The sequence below is a fragment of the Aquila chrysaetos genome, chromosome 10, assembly GCF_900496995.4.
Source record: "Aquila chrysaetos chrysaetos chromosome 10, bAquChr1.4, whole genome shotgun sequence".
Lineage (NCBI taxonomy): Eukaryota > Metazoa > Chordata > Aves > Accipitriformes > Accipitridae > Aquila > Aquila chrysaetos.
This window is the reverse complement of record NC_044013.1, coordinates 20,496,686-20,517,147: the sequence shown is the minus strand read 5'-3', so window position 1 is coordinate 20,517,147 and position 20,462 is coordinate 20,496,686. Positions and strand designations below refer to the sequence as shown.

At 35.9% G+C, this 20,462-nt stretch overlaps 1 protein-coding gene across 1 annotated transcript in view; it reads right to left on the bottom strand.

Annotated features, from left to right (window-relative positions):
• CUL3 (cullin 3) overlaps positions 1-20,462 on the bottom strand; it is a 58,534-nt gene that overhangs the window by 18,592 nt on the left and 19,480 nt on the right. Inside the window, exons 2-7 of the mRNA XM_030029312.2 lie at positions 20,045-20,242; positions 12,607-12,720; positions 5,860-6,020; positions 4,449-4,563; positions 2,876-3,104; positions 1,264-1,409 (exon numbers count right to left, since the gene is read on the bottom strand). Of these exons, the coding sequence (XP_029885172.1) occupies positions 1,264-1,409; positions 2,876-3,104; positions 4,449-4,563; positions 5,860-6,020; positions 12,607-12,720; positions 20,045-20,242 (963 nt within the window). The remainder of the gene's footprint in view (positions 1-1,263; positions 1,410-2,875; positions 3,105-4,448; positions 4,564-5,859; positions 6,021-12,606; positions 12,721-20,044; positions 20,243-20,462) is intronic.

Here is a 20,462-nt window from a genome sequence, read left to right as displayed (position 1 = left end):
TTATGCTATTCGCCTTTGTAGCAAGAAACATTGATAGCATCTTCACAATTAAGTTTTTAACTCTCAGTTAAATTTTTAATGATACCCCTTTAGGTCCATCAGGATTTAAAAGGAGTGAAAATTACTTCAAAGTAATCCAGACACTTATTTTCCACATCTTTTTTTTTTTTTTTTTTTTTTTAAATCATACCACCACAAAAAAACCATAACAGCCCTTAATCATTAAACCTAATAAATTTCAAAGGGCATTCTCTCTTCTTTTTAACAGTCCTTGGAGAGGTGATTCTTGTTCAAGCTTGGTAAGAAGTTTGCTTCAGCATTGCCAGAAAATTAATAATCCAATCAAAAATCTTTTTATACTCAAATGGCTTCTTCTAATAGTAACCAGTTCTAGCAAAGTTACTGATTTCAAACAAAACAGCAGAGATAATAGACATACAGCATTGTTTCTCCTAAAGACCAGACACAAGGACTTCAACTACACATTTAACCCCCTCCCAAACTTAATGTTTAATGAATACACATTTTCACATTAAGTATAAAACATCTTCCAGCTATAAAAACATTTCCTTAAAGTTCAATGAAGTCTAAAGATTTTATGTGCAAATTTAAAACCATCTTCTCAGAGACAATGGGAGAGAAAAGATGACAAACACTCCTGAAGCATATTTTGTGACCTTGATAAATTAATGGTATACATCACTTCTTAGTGAGAGATGGAGAACAAGAAAGAACACTTATGTCTTTTAACATGCAGAAGTGTTCTGTTTCTCAGGGAGACAGAGAATGAAGCAAGTAATTTGTTATAATTTATAACACATTCACCTCTCAGTCATAGTTAATCTTGCCATGAAATACTGTCATGTGATTTTTGTCTCAATAAACATTGATAACTAACATTACATAAAATTCAACAAAATAGACACTATAAAGCTATTTGCCAGCAGACGTGCAACTCACTCTGGAGGCAAATACCATTTAGGATAATCCAAAAAGTTCCCAGCAGTTAGATAATTAGCCTCAATATGTTGTTTAATAAAAGCAGCTACCAAAAGCACAAAAACTGAGCACGTACTTTCCAAGCAACTTAGGTAAAAGAAGAGTTCTAAAAATGTCTGAAAATTCAGAAAATGTATATTTTAAACAAAATTATAAAGGTAGCTTGAATCAATATTAAGGTTTACCTTTTCAATCATGTAGTTAACTGCTACTCTGGGGAACGTGGGAAAGATGGAAGAAAAGAAAGTTAAAATATTTAACTACCTGAATGTAGTCAACCGGATTCTTTCCTTCTCCCTCTTCAGAAACTAGTGCTTTGCCTTGCTCTCTCAGGTATGAGCTCATGCACTCACACATTGTCTTCAGACCATTTGGCACACGGCTAAACAACTTGTACATGCAAGCAAGGTCTGGAAACAGAATGAGGTATTATGCAGGACACCCTCTGTCTGTTATACTTCTGTAACTCATTCATCTCATAGTAAAAGACAACCGCAAAAGTTCAGCCACTTGCTGATCCCTACGCCAGCAAAAGTTGTTGCTTGTGCTGAAGGATAGTGCATTTAAAGCTTCAGTAAGATTATATTTTCAAGTGGTATTTAAGAATGTAGCTTCCAAGATTATCATCCCAAAAATAAAATACTGTATTAAAAGTTATACGAAAAGTCTAAGTTAAAGCAAATAGGACAACACTAATGAGATGCTTGTTTCTGTATTAAAAGCAAAAAAATGTAAAAATTGGAGTTTATTTCATATTTGTCTTAAAGTCAGCCATATAATTTTACACTACTTTGTTTCATCCATCTAAAATCATGATAAGTGGCTTAGGTTAAACATGGCTTTCCAAAAAAGCAATCCATCCTTGCACATTTATGTGAAATCTTATCTTCACAATGCAGCAAGTATTTCCTCTCTAGTGTTTAACTAAATCAAACCAGGGCTCATAAAAGTTAAACTAATTCCTGTATCTTATGAATACCCTTCAATATCCTTGTACCCTCAGCCTGAAGGCTATCTTAACTGGATATTAAAGAAAAAATGTTAAGTATAGTATCATCACTTTCCTATTCAACACAGTAATTCTCTTTTCTTCCAGCTAAGAAATTTGCTCACTTTGTCACTCTGACTATCACCTAGTAATTGCAAAGCTGCTTTAACGAACAAAGGCCATTAATCTAAGCAGCAAGTCTGTTCCCCAATCTCACAGCTTTAGTGTGAGCACTGATTTCTAAATATAGATACTACAATCACTCTCTTCATTATGCTGCTTTAGAAACTTATGTTCTATTTCTTTCCATCGTAACTTTCATGCAGTCATTCTGTCCTACATTAACCTCTATTAGAGAACCCAAATCAAGCCAAGCCCTTCTTTTTCAACTACTGCAATAAGCTGCTTTGTATCCTTTAGAAGCAGCCAACTTTTTCTCTGCAACAAAGCCCTCTCCCGAAGAATTGGTCCTGCAATACTTCTATTAAGCAATTTACACTAGCACTTTTTAAATAACTGCCTGTGGACCAAAAAACTTCGATGCATTTTGACAGGTACATACTAGAGGAATGAAAGTAACAAAATGGCTCATGGAAAACAGGTAACAAGGACCACTACAATAGATTTGTACTTTTCTTAAGAGATACTGGGCTTACCAAAAAAGTACTTTTATCTGGTACTAAATAGACACGAGTTATATGTATGGGCTCTGTTTTAAGAGCCCTCTGAAAGTCTCTGAAGTAATATTCTCAGATGTTTGCAAAACAGAACCACTGAAGTGTTTTTACAATTACACAGGAACACAAACATTAAGCTTGACTTATCCTATGTTTAAAAACAATAAGCAGTACTGTAAGCATTTCTGTCTCCCATATGATGCAGTCTTACCTTCTGTCTTCCCATTTTTCAGCATATGAACTAGCCCAGAGTTCTCCATTTCCACTATAGTTTTCATATGCTTGGAAATAAGCTCCCTCTCGACAACTTTCACAATTGGTTCTTCTGTTGATTTATCCAGACAATGCATCACCCGTTCTATTTCTTCATTAATTCTAGCTTCTACTTTCTTTATATATACAGAAGCACTGTTTTCAGCTAAAAATTTCTGACTTTCCATCTGTGATTAACAGAAATTAGTACTTTAGACTTTTTTTTCAAGGGGAAAAAGGAAACGTACTAGTTATTTCAGATCAGCATTTATAAGCAAGTTCAAATCAAACCCAGCATGTCCAACAAATGAGACCATTATACCCCCAAGATTTACATACATGCTTAATACAAAATAAAGGTTCTATTATGCCAATTGTGTTACATACATAAGGGGGTACATGCAATATGAACACGGTATTTTTCATGCTAAAACAACCTAAGCCAACCTAGTTTCCAGTCACCAACTAGAGTTTCAGCCACAGGTCCAAAGAAAACAGAAGGATGGGGAGAGTGAAGAGGCAAAAATTCCTTTCAAATATCAGTTTATGGCATATTTATGAGTTGTGAGGATCAACAGTTCTCATTATTCTCATTTGTGACAATGCTGAGCACATTATTCATGTCAAACTGCTTTTATCCATAGTGGTCAGCATAGTCTTTTGGAAGAAAGATTTTTTTTTTTTTTTTTTTTGGTTACGGTGGAGCTAAGAAATAAAACTTAAATGAAAGTAATTATTTTTCTTAATTTTATGTAGCACCATGAAAAACAGAATACAATTACTTTTAAATGGTTGTGCAACATACGCTTCTGATTTTCAAAGAAGTTTGGAGATCAGAGGATATGACAGACAGTCGATACTGCGTAAGAATTGGGAGACTGACAAATTATGTTATCTAGATATCTTTTAACATGCTTTTACAATCTCTATCAATTTCCAACAATAGATGAGCATGATTACACTCAACAACCATTCAACTGGCTTTCTTCCTGAAACTAATCTCAGAAAAAAACTCAGGAAATATTTAAAATACGTTATTCAGTGGCCGGCCAACAACTGGATAGCCACTTGGATACACTTAATTCCTTGACTCGGTTCATTTTATTACAAAAAAACCCTCACAAATGTAGAAACTATGAAGGAAACAAAGCTTCCTCAAAAGCAGTTTGACAGGTAGTCTCCCCTCTCCATTCCCAGCCTGAAACAGTCTGAACCTTTAGAACTGGTATTTCAAAAAGACTGTGACTGCAATGCAAGGATAGACTAAGTTGCATGAAATAGCCCAAAGCAGGCACAAGATTAGCATGATGATTACTTTACATGTTATTGGCACCCATAGCTCAAAACGACATTCAAATTATGGTAATGCTGTAAAATTTGTGCTACCTTTCCCACAAAGTTAGTGATTTTTTTTCTTAACGGAGATGGACACACTCATCAAATAAGCAGCAATTACTTAAAATACCGCCAATTCTCACAATTCCAGGCAGTTATAACAACATTCCAAATATGATATGACAACATTGCTGTACCTGAAAAAATTCTGCAGACATCTCCAAAAACGGAGCCTCAAAGTCTTCTTCATAGACTGACCTTCCTTCAAGACCTAGAATCATTAACATCTGGCAAGCATTTCTTATTGCGCCTCTGCCAAAAAGTAAGTTGTTAACAACTTGAGAAATCTACATGCTTGTAAGACAGAGTACACAGCAGAATAACAACTCAGAACATGGTATCAACTTAAATAAAATATAGTAATAGAAAGTCCATCCTAAATCTGTTTGGTACACAACAGGTTTTCAAGAAGACTACAGGAGCAAGATTGTTTGGTTTTGTTCTAAACTAAGGAACTGACAATGTTTATCAAATATTTTAAATACAATGATAGGGAAGCAGGTCTCAAGTTCTACTAACTCAGAAAACTATTAAAAATATATTTCAACATACAAGAAAATAACCAAAAATACCACTTCAAAGAAAACTGCACAGGTAGGTTGGAATTGAGCAGTTCAAAACAATTGCACAGATCGAAGTTGCTGTGCAAAGTTTGGGGTTTTTGGTTGGTTGGGTTTTTTTAAAAAAAACAAAAACAAAAGAAAAAACCCACAAAATGAAAATCTATCACCAAGTTCAGCATTTGGTTAGGCACAGAAACACATCAATAAAATGTGAAAACAGAAGAACTGCATCCAGGAAAAAATTCCACTTTCTGGCAGTAGGGGACAATACACACAGCTGTTGCCAGTGAGTATTTTTCTCTTCATAAATTGCATGTTGGGCAATCTCAGTCACAGAACTGCAGCCAAAGCAGCATGGAGCTTACATATCTCCACACCCAACAGCTGCTCTGAAACTGGAGAAGCCCAAGAAAACTTGCAAATTTGAATTTACTTCAGCTGCAGTATCTGCAACGTGTGGCACAAAACTCCACATCTACTGAACTGGTCAAAGAACAGGAGGAACAGATTCAAAAGCTCAGAGATGCAACTAAACTACAAACAAACAGATGAATCAAAACATGAGGAAGGGAAATCGAATTAAAAAAGAAACCTTCAACAATAATAATAAAAAAATCAACAGGTACAAGAAAATGAAACAATCTCTCAGTACAGAGGAAATACAGGGAAGCAGGAGGCAGAGAATTGTCAAAACTCTGTTTTATAACCAAATGCTCTGGCATAAGGAGGTAATGGAGAGATTTAACAGATGTTTTAATAAAAACCACAAGATAAATATTAAAATATATATTAACAAGCTTCCCCATTTACCATTATGCTAAACCTTAATATACAAAGAAATATGTTATCCCGGATTACGAAGAATTTATCTTGTGATCAGGAACACAGCCTTAAGTAATGATTTATTTGTGTATGTTCTTGCTTCACTCTTAAAAATTGACATGCGTTATTTACAACAAAATGCAGTCACTTACAAACATCTTACCTGTCTACAACTTCTCCTTTCCTTTCTCTTGCAATCATATCCAGCAGAGTTTGCCGCAGGTGATCCCTAATACAGCCATAGCGTACAACTTGATCTCGAAAAATAATCAAGCCCAAATTGTAGACATTCTCCACATTATTTTGTTGCACATACACACGGTCCTGCAATGAAGGCATACACAGCAATAAAATTTTAAATTCAGTACATCCATGCTATTCAAAATTGCAAGAGATTGGTCATATTTCCACTGTGCAGAAATAATCAAATTAATCTTCTCTCGTTTCTTCATAAAAGGAAATCGTAAGCACCCTCAAAATTTAAAATCAGTCCCATTTTCCAAAACTTTATTTACACAGCAACTCTACTTTGCTTAAGAGTGGAAGCATAGCATTTATGAATAAAGCATGCCAGAACAAATCTACAGCCTTGCCACTTAGTTTGGGGGCAGGAGAATCTCCAAATAGTGACAAAATTCATGGCACGATCTGAAAGATGTTTTACTTACCTACTCAAACCCCTTCCATCCACCCCTCTTTGTTCGTTAAGAAAAATTAATTAATTTTTCTCCATCTCCCATGCATCTTCCTACCACTCCTTTTAGGCAGACAGTTCCCCCTCAATATTCAGTGAAATTTCCTTAAAATAGCATCATTACATGAACAGAAGAAAAAGTAAAGCCAAAATGAGAATAGTTACAATCATAACATTTATGGATTGGTACTGCAAAATTGTACATAAGGACTTCTGGCAAAATTACTTGTATGCCAATTACATGCCAGATTGCCACTTGATGACCAGAGGAAAGCAAAACACCAGATTCCACAATTCACAAGTGATTTCCCACTCACTCCCTTCAGACAGGCAGCACTTAATTTAAATGAAAAAACAAGATGGGAACAGGTCAGATATGCCTACTCTGTGGCCCATGAAGCAAGCTCAGTTCTGCCTCAAAGAAAAAAGTTTACTAATTGGGCTCATGAAGTCAGTTTAGCGACACATGGTGGTCTAGGTCTTTGGAATGAGTTACTCTATTTTTTTTTCCCCGTTATTTAAAGACAGGGTTATTTATTTCACTCCCTTATTTAGACACCTGCATCAAGAACAGAAATAAATGTGATTCTAAAGTAAGACAAACTTAAAATACATTTTCAAAGAGATGAAAGACGAAATTAAAAATTAGTGTCTAATATACTATATAACTTGAGGAGAAAAGAACATATATATTATTTCCAAAGAATATTCAGGCCTCTGAAGCACAGGCAGCAGGGTATCAAAATGGATTAAAGCCATGGCCATGACTCATCTGCATATGTTATGTTGTGGCAGTGCTAAACACTGCCATTATGAAATGAAATAGTAACTGCACTAGAAACTCTTCTTAATGCAATAGCAATGCCTCTTTAGTAAGCCAGACCACTCCACAATGCCCAAATTGCAGTAGCAGCATTAACGTTTCTGATACTGCTGATTTGCTTACCCTTGGTAACAGATCACTTTTACTGTTTACTGGAAGCTCTCCCAAACCTAAAAAAAAATAATCTTAGAGACAGGAAGCCCCATTTGGGAACAGGTTTGACTGACAAGGCTATATGCTACTGAACAGCAATCAATTCCCACAGGGAGAAGCAGCAGGTGCTTAAAGGTAAGAGTAACTCTCAGGAGACAAGGGTGGAGTTTCAGACAGCAATTATTCATAAATTACAATGCTGCTTACACTGCAGAATAATTCTGATCTCAACTAAAGCAAGTTACCTACTGTAAGATATCCCCAGCCACATTTTGCCCATCTCTGCATGGATGCACTACCTGGATGATGTAGCCTTCAGACACTGTTATGCATATATATATATATATATATATATAGCAAGTGTCTTTGATCCTAGTTCTGAAAATAAAAACAACACTTCTCCCTACTACCTTGTGCGTAAGCCATGAACAATGACAGTCATATGCCTCGAGGACAAAACTCACATAGCTGATCTGTCAGTGCTGGCCTAAATCAAGACACTGGCTTTGTGCACCGCACAGATGAGAAGGGAACGCTCTGCCCTCTGTGAAATACACAGCTGTATTCGCAAGAGTAATTGTTCACTTCTGACAGTGCTTAACTAGCACTACCCATATGCCCATAATGCAGCCAAGGGTGTGACTGCTGTTTGCATACCTGAAATTGCTTTAAATTTAGCAAGTACAAGTAGTAAAGAAAGGACACCACAGAATCAAGTTTAGCCCAGTTTCCGTAAGACATTCCAAGAATACGCACGCTCATGTAGCTTGAAGAGAAGAACCAAAGAACTCCACCTCCACTACTACTGTTCCATACAGTAGCTAAATAAAACCTATTGTAGGTATGCTTACCTACAATGCAGCCGTAAGTGAGACTAAATTTCAGATATGCTGAACTGCAGTACATTACTTCAACATGTCTTAGGACATTACGTGACTTAGTGAAGATACTACTTAGGACAGGACTTCACTGCTTTGGTACCTCACTGCTTGCTGCAGACAGTACCATGAATTTACAGAGATTATTACGTCTATTCTGGCACTGATTACTGTTGCCTAAACACGTAAAACGAAAGGAGGAGAGCTAGTGCACATATACTATAAAATACAGTGGAACTACGTAAACTTGAAATTCAACTATGAAACTGGAATATCTCAAGAAATTTAGATCTGCCTTTATTATGCAATTCCAGGTTGCAAAACCTCACACTAGAACTACATTATACAACAGACCTGAAACCAAGCAGACTTTTACCAGGCAGCAACCACAACACAAGAGACATGGGACTTTTTTTTAAAATGCAACTAGAAGGCAAGCTTTACAAGTGTCTTGTGGAAGAGGTTCTGCATGTAAAATGAAATCCTGCCGTAAACCTCAAACGGCAAGGATTCTAGTCACTAAGTATCATAACAATGCACAAACCCCATTGTACAAAATATATACCTTTCTAAAAAAGATCTATTTGAATTATTTTTTATTTTAGAAGTGGCAAAATTAAACAGAGGAAAGAGATTAAGGGGGGGTTGGAGAGGTTTGTTTTGACTTAGATCATATGGGAGACAATGGGTGAAAATAAGCTGGAAAACAAACATGGCATTAAAACAGATACAGTTTAGTTTAAGAGGTACAATCACTAGGCTGAAGCAAGAATTTAAGAAAGTAAGATCAGAATTCAAGAGGATATTAACTGTTTTACTTTCACTGATGTCAGACTGTGGCTTGTTGGTTACCAATAGGTACATTTCCTGAAACTGATGGGTAAGTAATTGGGACAGCCTACAAAATAAGAGGAGGAGGGTTGGGTTAACCTTTATTTATAGACATATTAAAATTGCATATACTTCTCCTAGTGGAACACAAGCATATCAATTAACAATGCCTGGTGACTGAGTTTATACAGTGTTGGTTGTTTGGGTTTTTTTTTGGTTTTTTTTTTTTTTTAAGGTAAAGTATTTTTTATGTAAATTTTATTAGCTGTGCTTGAATAAAAAGGTATAAACAACTTCTGACATAAGCATATCATTATAAAACTACATTTCATTCAGACTCAACATCATAAAAGAACAAATCATTCCTTATTTTATAAAGTTCTTGAAAATTGTTTCTTTGAAGAGCAGTCAGGTCTCATCTTTGACAGATATTCCTCTGCTTTGTAAGTTTTTGGTACTAGCAGCTTTTTCAAGCTTTTTGAATGAATACATACTCAAGACTAGAAGTTTCCTGCTCTTAACCTTTTCCAATGAACAGAATTATGTTTGACTAACAGGACATCCCAGTGACAAAGGTGAAACTGCAAATCTTCGAGACTAGTCCCATTTTAGACCATAGCTTATACTTTTAATTTGTAATCAAAGCATGTATTTTCTCATGACACTTCATCTTATGCCCCTACAAGTCAAAGAAAAGGAGGGAGTCTACCCATTGTATTAGCTCCTTGCCTTAGACAGTTCTATCTAATAAAGATTAAATTTATAATCATAAAAACCATGCTACATTATAGATGTTTAACAAAGACATCAGTGCTCCTGAAGTTTGACAAGTTTATATAAGCATTTTGAAAGAAAAATTTATTATATTTTTACTATTATACGATAAATATGTTTTATTGTAGATGCATCTTTTCTGTTTTCTTGGGTCTCATTTTGGTACAAGGGAAAAAGCCTGAGAGGCAAATAATTAGTCAAGTGGAGGCCTCAACTGAACACCCACTTGAAATAATTAGGAACTGTCAAACAGCACGTGAAAGACTATATATTCCAGAGGTATTCAAGTTTATTTGTTTACTATTCTGTTCTGAATCTAAAATACAACCAACCCAATGAAGTTCAATTTGCACTTGTAGGAATGCTGCAGGTCTCCACCTTCTGGAGTTTTGGTGGAAAAGAGAAGGCTGGCTGGCTGTTCTAACAGCACTTGCAAGCTTCAAACAAAAGTCAAGGCACTGCTCTCCTAAGCACAAAAAAATACTTAGGAAACAGCTCTCATCTCCTCCCAGAAGCGCTAACTGAAGCATGTAACCCTTCCTCAGAAAGGGGACTTCTGGTCCTCACTGGTCAATACACTAAAAGAAGAACAGCTGATGAGACCAGCTTTCTCTGACACTGTTTGAGGGATCAAAGATCTATTGAATTTAAGAGCAGCAGATAACATTGTATTAGAGCATCCAGCACCTCCTGTACTGAAATAATACATAGTATTTGGCCAAGACACAACAGCTATTCCCCTAGAAAGCTCTGGATTCTGTCTTCTAACGTTTCTGAAAATTCACCACTAGCTTTGGTAGCTTATTCTAATCGTTAACTATTCTTGAATTTGCCCAGATGCAGCTAGCAGCAATTGATTTGTATTTGTCCTTCACAAACATAAGAGATTCCAGGATTTCTTACAGTGAAGATAGTACATCTTCAAAATAATCTCCGATTCTTCCTTTTGGCAAGGTAAGATACACAGATCATTAAGTGTCACTGAAGGCATTTTATCCAGCCCTCTAGCTTTAGGTATGTGGTCTTTTCACAACTTAAAAAAAAAAAAAATAAAAAAATTAAGCTATGCGGCTACAATAATTACTCCAAATTCTTTAACATTTATTAGCTTATTAACCAAGTAGGATTTCTTCACAGCTAATACAAACAGGTTCAATTTCATAGCCTGAGATCTTTAACAGCTACAAGATAAGATCTTAACTCCAGTTGTTCAGCAGATATTCAAGTACAATCTCGGTTAATCATCTTTTTTGACAAAAACAAAATAAGCACTACCATTATCTGTCCTTCACTGTCTAATATTGCATAAAGTACTATCTTCAGTATGATAGTTTGAAAAAAAAAAGATTTTATATAAAAAACCCACAGTGTCTCAACACATATTTCTTTTCCTTCTGAAGTTAAAGCCTTTGGCTAGAAGCTATGCAAAAATACACTCTCCTGCATCCTCAGACCATACCCACCATTCTGGGATTTTAAACATATACTGTCCTGGTTTCAGCTGGGATACAGTTGATTGTCTTCCTAGTAGCTGGTACAGTGCTATGTTTTGGGTTCAATATGAGAAGAATGTTGATAACACACTGATGTTTTCAGTTGTTGCTAAGTAGTGTTTAGTCTAAAGTCAAGGATTTTTCAGCTTCTCATGCCCAGCCAGCAAGAAGGCTGGAGGGGCACAAGAAGTTGGCACAGGACGCAGCCAGGGCAGCTGACCCAAACCAGCCAAAGGGGTATTCCATACCATGTGACATCATGCCCAGTATATAAACTGGGGGGAGTGGGACTGGGGGGTAATTGCTGCTTGGGAGCTAACTGGGCATCCGTCAGCAGGTGGTGAGCAATTGCACTGTGCATCATTTGTATATTCCAATCCTTTTATTATTACTGTTGTCATTTTATTAGTGTTATCACTATCATTATTAGTTTCTTCTTTTCTGTTCTATTAAACCGTTCTTATCTCAGCCCACGAGTTTTACTTTTTTTTGGCCAATTCTCTCCCCCCATCCCACTGGGTGGTGGGGGGGGGAGTGAGCAAGCAGCTGCATGGTGCTTAGCTGCTGGCTGGGGTTAAACCATGACATATACCAACTACCTAAAGCATAACACAACCCAGACACAAAAACGTAAGCCCTCCCTCTTCAGAAAAGGTCTTTTCTGTTAGCTATCAGGTAAAAAATGCTTTCCTTTTTTCTTTTAAAATTACAACCATGCAACCAAGATCCCATCATCATCTAAGTACTCTGCTTGATCTGGTACCCAAGCTCTATATGAACAGCAAAGGATTCAATTAGAATTTAACATTCAAGGACACAGACTGTACCTAAGCAAAGTTATCCTCTTCAAGCTGTTAAGCTTAAAGAACAACAACTACATTGGAAGTTTGAGGAGAGTTTACACTATTATGCTTTCCACAGTAAGAAACCGCCACTATGTGAATTAAAACATGCAAGTAACATCTATAACCTGCCAGAATGGGTCTGACTAGCTTATTTTTTAAGAACTGCAAAATTCAATCATTTTTCAGATGCATTTTTCAAGTGATAATGAGATAACCTGAAAGAAGAATCCAATTATAATTGGTCACACACCCATAACAGTCTCGCATGCACACAGGAAATTCAAAACAAGGGACAGACAGTAGTCTTAGGAAGACTGGTAAGCATGCCTTGCTTTTTACCCCTCCAGCTCATTTGTTTACATTTGTCAAAAGACAATTTACTGCACCAAGTTAAATGTGTGAAAAAGCAGAATACCCACCATATACATCAGAATGTCTCTAATCATCACCATCGCCGTTTGATGATCATTCCATGCTTGGTTTAGTGTTTGTAGAAAGTTGTTATTCAAGGAGTTTAACACATCTTCTCGCACCTGAAGAGAGAAAAAAAAAAAAACCATCGTTATAAACCCCCAAGTCAGTTTCTCCTGCATCATTTAAATCTTAACAAGCTTTGCTTCAAAAAAAAAAAAAAAAAAAAAAAAAAAAATTTTTTTTTTTTTTTTCTTTCTCCTCCTTTTTACGAACAAGTTCTTGCTTTTCCTGGGTGCTCACATTCCCTACCTTTTATTTCATTTCTGTGGAAAAAAAATAAAAAAATAAAACCAGGCTAAAACCAAGAGCAACAAAATAAACATGGATATTAAATTTCAAAGGAATATATGAAATCTCAAATGTTAAAAATATTTTTTTACAACTCCTCAAAGGTTTAATTTCCTATGCTATAGTGTTTCAATTAATGTTAACTTTACTATCAGAAGTAATTTCAGAATATCGGGTAGTACTGGTAAATGTTACAAACAGGAACAAGCACAGGTGGAAAACTGGCCATAATGGCATTTAGGAAGACATGCTGAGATAGCATAAAGTTACAGCAAACAACAGTTCTGAAAGAAAACAATCAATCACTTGGTAAAGACCAGACTCTCATACTAATAGTCCCTAATGGCCAACAAGACTCTGGAGAACAAAAGAAAGTCATCATTGTTTTTACAAACGTATTTCCTAGTTGATTCATTTGTCCCATCAACTTCAGGCTTTATTTCTTTTTGACGCTGCTACTCCCTACTAATAAAAAAGAACATCCAGTTTCATATTTTGATTTTCATGCAGTACGCATATACTACAGTGCTCAAGCTTAAAACTCATGTAAAGGAGAAACCTGAGGGAATGTACAAAAAATTATTCCAGAATTAACAAAATGTGAATAGACTTTTGACATTCTGCCCTCTGTTGTAACCAAACAGAATGTATCTTCACATTTATAGATTTGCATTTATACCGAAATTTACACTATTGCACAAGTAGAGAGAATTCAAATAGGAAAACAAAACACACATGACAAGCAGCCACAAGCTGCACCAACATCAGATGCAACCACCTGACTGACTTCATTCTGACATTTAAGTTTTACAAAGTTATTAGGCAAAACCAGCATAACAAAAAATGCAGTCTGCCACACTACTATATATACTCCATAAACTTAGATGAGCAAATCAGAAACATAGAATGGCATATCATATGAACACAATGGTCTCTTCAAGAAGCTGTGGAAACTTATCCCCATAACATTTACCTTGTTATCAAATCTAGGTAATATAGGCATATCTGCAGGTTGTTCAAATTTTTCTGAAATCTTCAAACACCTACTCCCCAGACCTGAGCAAGGCCTCTCCTCCTTGCTTTTGGAAAACACAATATGCAGTTATAAGTCACAAGCAGCACTGCTTAGCTGCCTCATTCTTTCTGATAGTGATCATCATTTATCCTTTGGTCTCCCAAATGTGTGCCCTGTTGTCATCCGATCTATGTAGTTTTCAGCTAAAATGTAAATATGCATTAAAAACTTCACCAGTCATACTTGTAAAGACTACACAGAATCTCCCAGAACAAGAGAAACAAACATGACATGGTTGCTTTCACTTCTTTAGTCAATATGAAAAACACTGAAAACATTATTTTGTAGATCACCCACACCAGTAAAATTTACCAAAGCAAAACTAAGAGTATGATTAGTTTACAAGCACAGATAACCAGGGTAGGGATTGGTCAATTTTACCCAAGTATATGAGGCCATCACAGAACCCTTCAGGGTTCAAAGATTTTTTTTTTCTTCTTTAACAACTCAGAGGCTGTGTGCCTTTATAATTACACACACCCATCACAATAATCCTACTAGACCAGCCAGTGCCAAATCACTGGTAGCAAAAGGGGGTTCTTGCCACCAGGTAGCAATGGCAACTTGCTTCCAAGCAGACACAGGAGCACTCAGATCTGTGCCACCTCTGCTCCATAGAGTATGCCATGTGGCTTTCTGGAAATGTGTTTTAAATTCAGGAATGGTGCTGTACAACAAAACTAAGAGTCTCTCTGTGAAGCTTCTCAGTGACTTTCTCCTAGGTTTATTTTAAGCTGCAGACAGGTTTGGGAAGCTGATCTTTTAGTTGCTACAAAAGTCAACCAAATTGATGCTTACAACAGCTGTTTAGTTAATAAGCATTGAACACATTCCTTGTATGGGCCATGAATACAACAATATTACAGAAAAACTACTATAATGGACAAAATGGCTTAGCCATGCAAAGGTGCAGAGTCAAACCACTTTGGTGGAATAAATAACTTCTAGTAAAAAAACCTGGATATCCACACTCTTCTATAGAGAAGGAAGCCCTTCACAGACACAGCTGCTGCTCTTCCAAAGCCTCAAGAAAACTTCAGTCTCAAAGATTTTTATCAGCAGAACGTTACTTTCAATTAGCTGAGCCTATAGTGATTTCTGTGACAATCTTTGCAGTTATGCAGTAAATTGGCAAGCATATCCAGCTTAAATAGGACTGTCCATATACGGTCTCAAAAATAAATAAGCAGCTTCATGATCTACACAAGGTCTTCTTGTATTTGCAAGGATGAAATCTTCTATATAACTTCAAGCTCAACAGTATTTTCTACTAGATATAGCTCTTAAGGAAATTTAGCACCCTCCCCCACCAATCTCTTATGAATAGTTTGTTGGCATAAGCTTTCAATACCTTTGAATAACTCTCTATTAAGTGTACACAAAGCAGACTTACGGCCTAGTATTTTCTCTCTTACAGTGCCTGGTCTGACGCAGCAGCACGAATAGTTCAATTATATAATTTCCACTACTGTAAGGACAGCTAGAATCTTCTGTGGGGAGCAGCGGGATAGAACATCTCTTTCTGAACTAAGTCCTCCAGGACTCAGCACTTTCATTATGGAGTTTCTTCATCTTCTACAAAAGTCCAAGTAGTCCAAAAGATAGTATTCCAAAATCTTACAGTTCCAACTAAGTTAACAGATTAACTCTGACTTTACCAGAAATGTGCCCACCCCTGCAGCTGCTATCCTTTTGCTGAAAGAAAAAAACTACTGAAGAATATTGATGATTCTGAATTGCATTTACTTTCTTGCAATTCCCTCACATCCTTTTGCCCTCCATATAATTGCAGACTTGCACAAGATCATCTTAAAATATCACTAAGGAAAGATAAAGGCAGATAACACTTCAAACATTGTCAGTCAGGCTTACAGTACACCATAATGCTCACTATTTAATTTATCTCCTACACGACTCCTCATGTCATTCCTCCCTATTTCATACATGTCATGGAAATAATTTCAAACTGCCTGTAGAAGATTCCTATCTTCTCTCTCCCCTTCTCTCTGCGACACCACGATAGCAAATTTTAAGGCTTGCCAAGGATCCTAGACATATCTTTATAAGCCCCAGAATCGACATGCTTTCTTTACCCCATACCTTCTGCACCAGCACCCCATACAATTTCTTCTGCACTCAACAACACTGCCACAATGACTGGCTCTGTGCCCCCCTTACCAAAGGCTTTCTTGCATGCCTGCCTTTATTATTATTCTGAAATAGCATGCACAGTTGTTACCGACCTCCACCAGTTGTATCAGCAGTGACCACCAGGTCATAAGGCATTCTGGCATGCCAGCAACAGACAGTAACAGAAATGTTTGGTAAGATCAAGAAATCTTATAGGACATAATAAGAACATCCCAAGCATCTCTTGCTTTTCAGTAATGCTCTACTATCTTTCCAAACCAGCACATTTCAGCCCATTTAAGTTTAGGACAGTCCTTTACATCTCTGAATCTCTGATGTACACTGCACAGAAAAACCAACAAAACTGTACTGGGCTTGGCCAACAAATCAGTCAATCTCTTTGTCACACACACACATGATTTACATAATGTCTATGACATTGCACGTCATGGGTTTAGATTTCACTAGACTATGAAGTGTACATTAAGGGAACTTTAAAAATACTATCCTGCAAACTTTTTAACTTCAAGATTTTTTTTATTCTAACACAAGTGATGTTGCTTATGATCAAACGGTTTAAAGAGCTGTAAACTAAGCTTTGTGTGTTTATTTTTAAAAAACACTTCTACAACACTTGTGTGAAGGAATAACAGACTAGACTTGAGAAGTGTGAAGGAAGAGCATCCACATCAAGCTACAAGGTTGCTGAAGGATAAGAAAGCAAGAAATCAATGAAGTACAAGATGCACAAGAATTAAATGCTTGAATTAAGATGAAAGATTTCAGTACTTTTTATTCAACGGTATTTTTAAATAAAATTCTATATGTACTATACTTTAATAATGATGTCAATACACAAAGACAAGTTTTAGCATGTCCTTACCCTGCAGTAAAAACAAGGTAGTTGAAGACAGCTGACTCTTGTCAATGATGTAGAGTAAGCTACCTGGCTTACTAGTGCCTTCATCAAGCAGTCGGAACCTGGTGACCGTAACTAAAAGCCATTAGGGTCTGCAAGTTCAAAATCAAGCATACTTTATAGTAACTTGCTTGCATGCCTGTATCTTGTATTGATCATGTTTGCACCTGTCATTTTATTTACAATTAAACGGGCTGTAAAGACAGTACGCAGTATTGTGTTTTCTTGTTGACAAGTTAGATAATTTTCATCTTTAAAGTGTTTGGTTTCTTTCTAATAAAAATGCTGAGTAAGCACAACTTTCATCTAGCAATTAAATAAGCATAAAGCATAAATATAGCTCTTAACTGTGCCACACCAAAAATAAAAACTTTTGCATTCCAAGCTTGAAAACTATTTGTAAAAACATCTGAACAAATACATTGCCTCTACCTAGTCTCTTCATCTATTCTTAATTAACCAGCATGACTGGAATACTACAGGGATGTAACTTTATTTGTAGAAAGATAACCAGCAGATGTGGACAGCAAATGGCAATTCTGTTTCAAGGATTCTAGCAATTCAAAATTTGGGTTTGGCTCCTCAGAAGCACTCCCTAAACTGAGCATAGTCCTTTACTAAAATCTATTCATTTCTGCACATTTTCATTTTGAGAAAAGTTAACAGGTTTCATAAACAACATTTCAGTTGGCAAAAGCCCCTCTTCTAAACTCTAGCAACCACCATTGATTCTCTGAATAGAAGTTTACAAAGACTTGTGATGAGAGCATTTATTGTTAATTAGCTACTTAACATTTAACAGCGACCTGCTCTTAGAAACAGACACTGAAAATACATGACTCCTCTAAAATTTCTGTTACATGAAGTGTGAGGTTAAACAAAAATTTCTTTTTATCTATCTTACAACAATGGCACAATCATAAGATGCCATTATAGAACCAATCCTATTCTTAATAAACAATGCACTATTTTTTCCATACTTCCATCTGTAAATGCCTCAACATAACATCGTTAAGCAAACCACCAAAAAGAACAAGAAGTAGCTTTGAGCCCACAGAAGTTTTCTTTATTGTTCAGAACTTTTTGACAGAAGTCACATTTTCTTTTTTTAAAATCTTTTCCTGGGATTATTTAATTTATAGGACGGCATCATCAGACATCTGAATAATTTAGCCTTTTTACAGCATTTAACTACTAAAACTCAGTAGTTAACCTTTTTATTTAAAAAGCTTTTGATCATCCATTTTTATGTTACCCATACACATAGATATAATTTGATTAATCACATTAAAGATCAGAATACTAGATCATTGGAGATTATTTTTTGCTTTTTAAGCATTAGATACAATTGCATTAAGTGTCAGAAAGGCAATTCTCTACACTGGTATCTGTGCAACCCTCTCAGCCAGTGCAGTGACAGTACAAACTCACAGGATCTTCTGCTCTTTTGTCAGTTTGCCACAATCAGCACTTCAGAATAATTAGTTGTGTATATGGATAATTTTTAATATGCAGAATAGCTAGGAACAAAGATAAGAAGCTTTCCTCAAATTAAGCCAGGGTAAACTAAAGCCTAGAAGAATAAAAGTTTAGTGTAGTGATTATTATTAAGTATAAACTGTAAACATAGGCACATACAAGAACAAGGCACAAAAAGCCTCAGCCATTTGCCACATTTTATATGAATAGTACAGATTATGAATGCACAGATTATGAAAACAGAAGTGTTCGAGAGTCACAGATGTGCTACAATTATAGAACAGAGCCATAAATTATTTAGCCACTTCATACAGGATGTTTCCTCTCGTGCAAACAGTAAAAAAGCTCCACATTCAAAGCAGTTTTAGACTATACTTGTCTGGAACACACCTTTGAAAACTAAGATTTTAGAAAAGAAATGAACACACTTCTCTGCCACAGCAGTAACTCTAGTCAGAATGCACAAAAAGCTCCCCAACTATTATGCATTATTTAGACATAAACCTCCCATCCACTCTCTGTAATTCAGCCATAAGTAATCATCCAAGACACACGATGGTTTATGACTTTCCTTTTCAAATGTTGTAATAACAGAACAAAAATCTGACACTCCATCTGGACCCACAGCCAGTATATGAAATCAAATGTGTCTCTTTTCAAAAATAGGCAGCTATGGATGTTACCGCAAGGAGTAAGGCATCTTCCCTAGACTTATGATCCTATTACCAGTAAATATTATCTGGACTCATAAAAAGTGAGTTTTAACTTTTTTTCAGTGACATACTTATTAATCAACCCTAAACTTTGCTCACAAAGACTGAAGAGGTGGTTCCACGGTTTACCATAAGATGTAAAGAGCCCTTTTCTCAGATGATACATCTTCAGAAACAAGAAGTTTCTGCATGTCTTTTTGACTGAATTACATGGTTTTGAAAAGGCTGAAATGATAGAATGCAGACTACTCTGGACTTTTGCTGTTGCTGAGCTGATGTTTTTGTACATTGCCTACCACCTCTTTAAATAGAGTAATCCTAGCACAACTCTCTCATTAACTTGTGAATTAGTTCATTACCCCATAGCAAACAGGTTCTTAAATTGGTATTTTTGTTCCACAGATGAAAAAACTGACTCGAAAACAAACCAAAATTTGTTCTGAGAAAGTCACAAATTGCCACCAAAAGGCCACAAACCTTTTAAAAAAAAGTCCCAGTTCTCAACAGTTATGCTTCAGCTAAAGTTGTTACCTGTTATACACTTTCAAATACTTCCTATGGTCCACCCTCCATGAATAACTTAAACAGTATCTGGAATAAGAAGTCATTTAACCTTGATGTTAGCTTAGCTCTAAGCTACCACTTTTGAGGGTTGCAATACAATGTCAACACAAGGCAACATAATAACATAATAAAGTTAAATTTTTTTTGTCATTTAAATAACTATTCAGAGTTCTTTCATATAAGACATTTCAATTTTAATTCATAAAATGACATACCTTGTTTATTAGATGCTCAGTGACCACTTCTCTTAGTCCAGTGTAGAGTTTTTCGCCATGTTTATGCAATACCATTGTATATGCATTCCTATACAGCTCCTCAAAACTGAGACCACTATTGTTCTTACGCTGGATCTCTTGGATTGCATTTTTTAGAAGATCCCAAATGCTATTCACATATTTCTCATCCATAGTCATCTGTAAAAATAAAACAATACATTATTGTTTAGAATCAAGAAAGATCACTACAGAAAGTTATCTACAGAAGTTTTAACTCCAGGAGCAGTAATTGCTTCTGCCACATTTTGTTCATTCCATTATCGCAAGGTTTCTCAAACTTTATCAAAAGGAAAACAGTATTTCTGAAACTAATGGGATTTCAAGAAATAGTTATGAAAACTGTAGTTTGTAAAAGTTT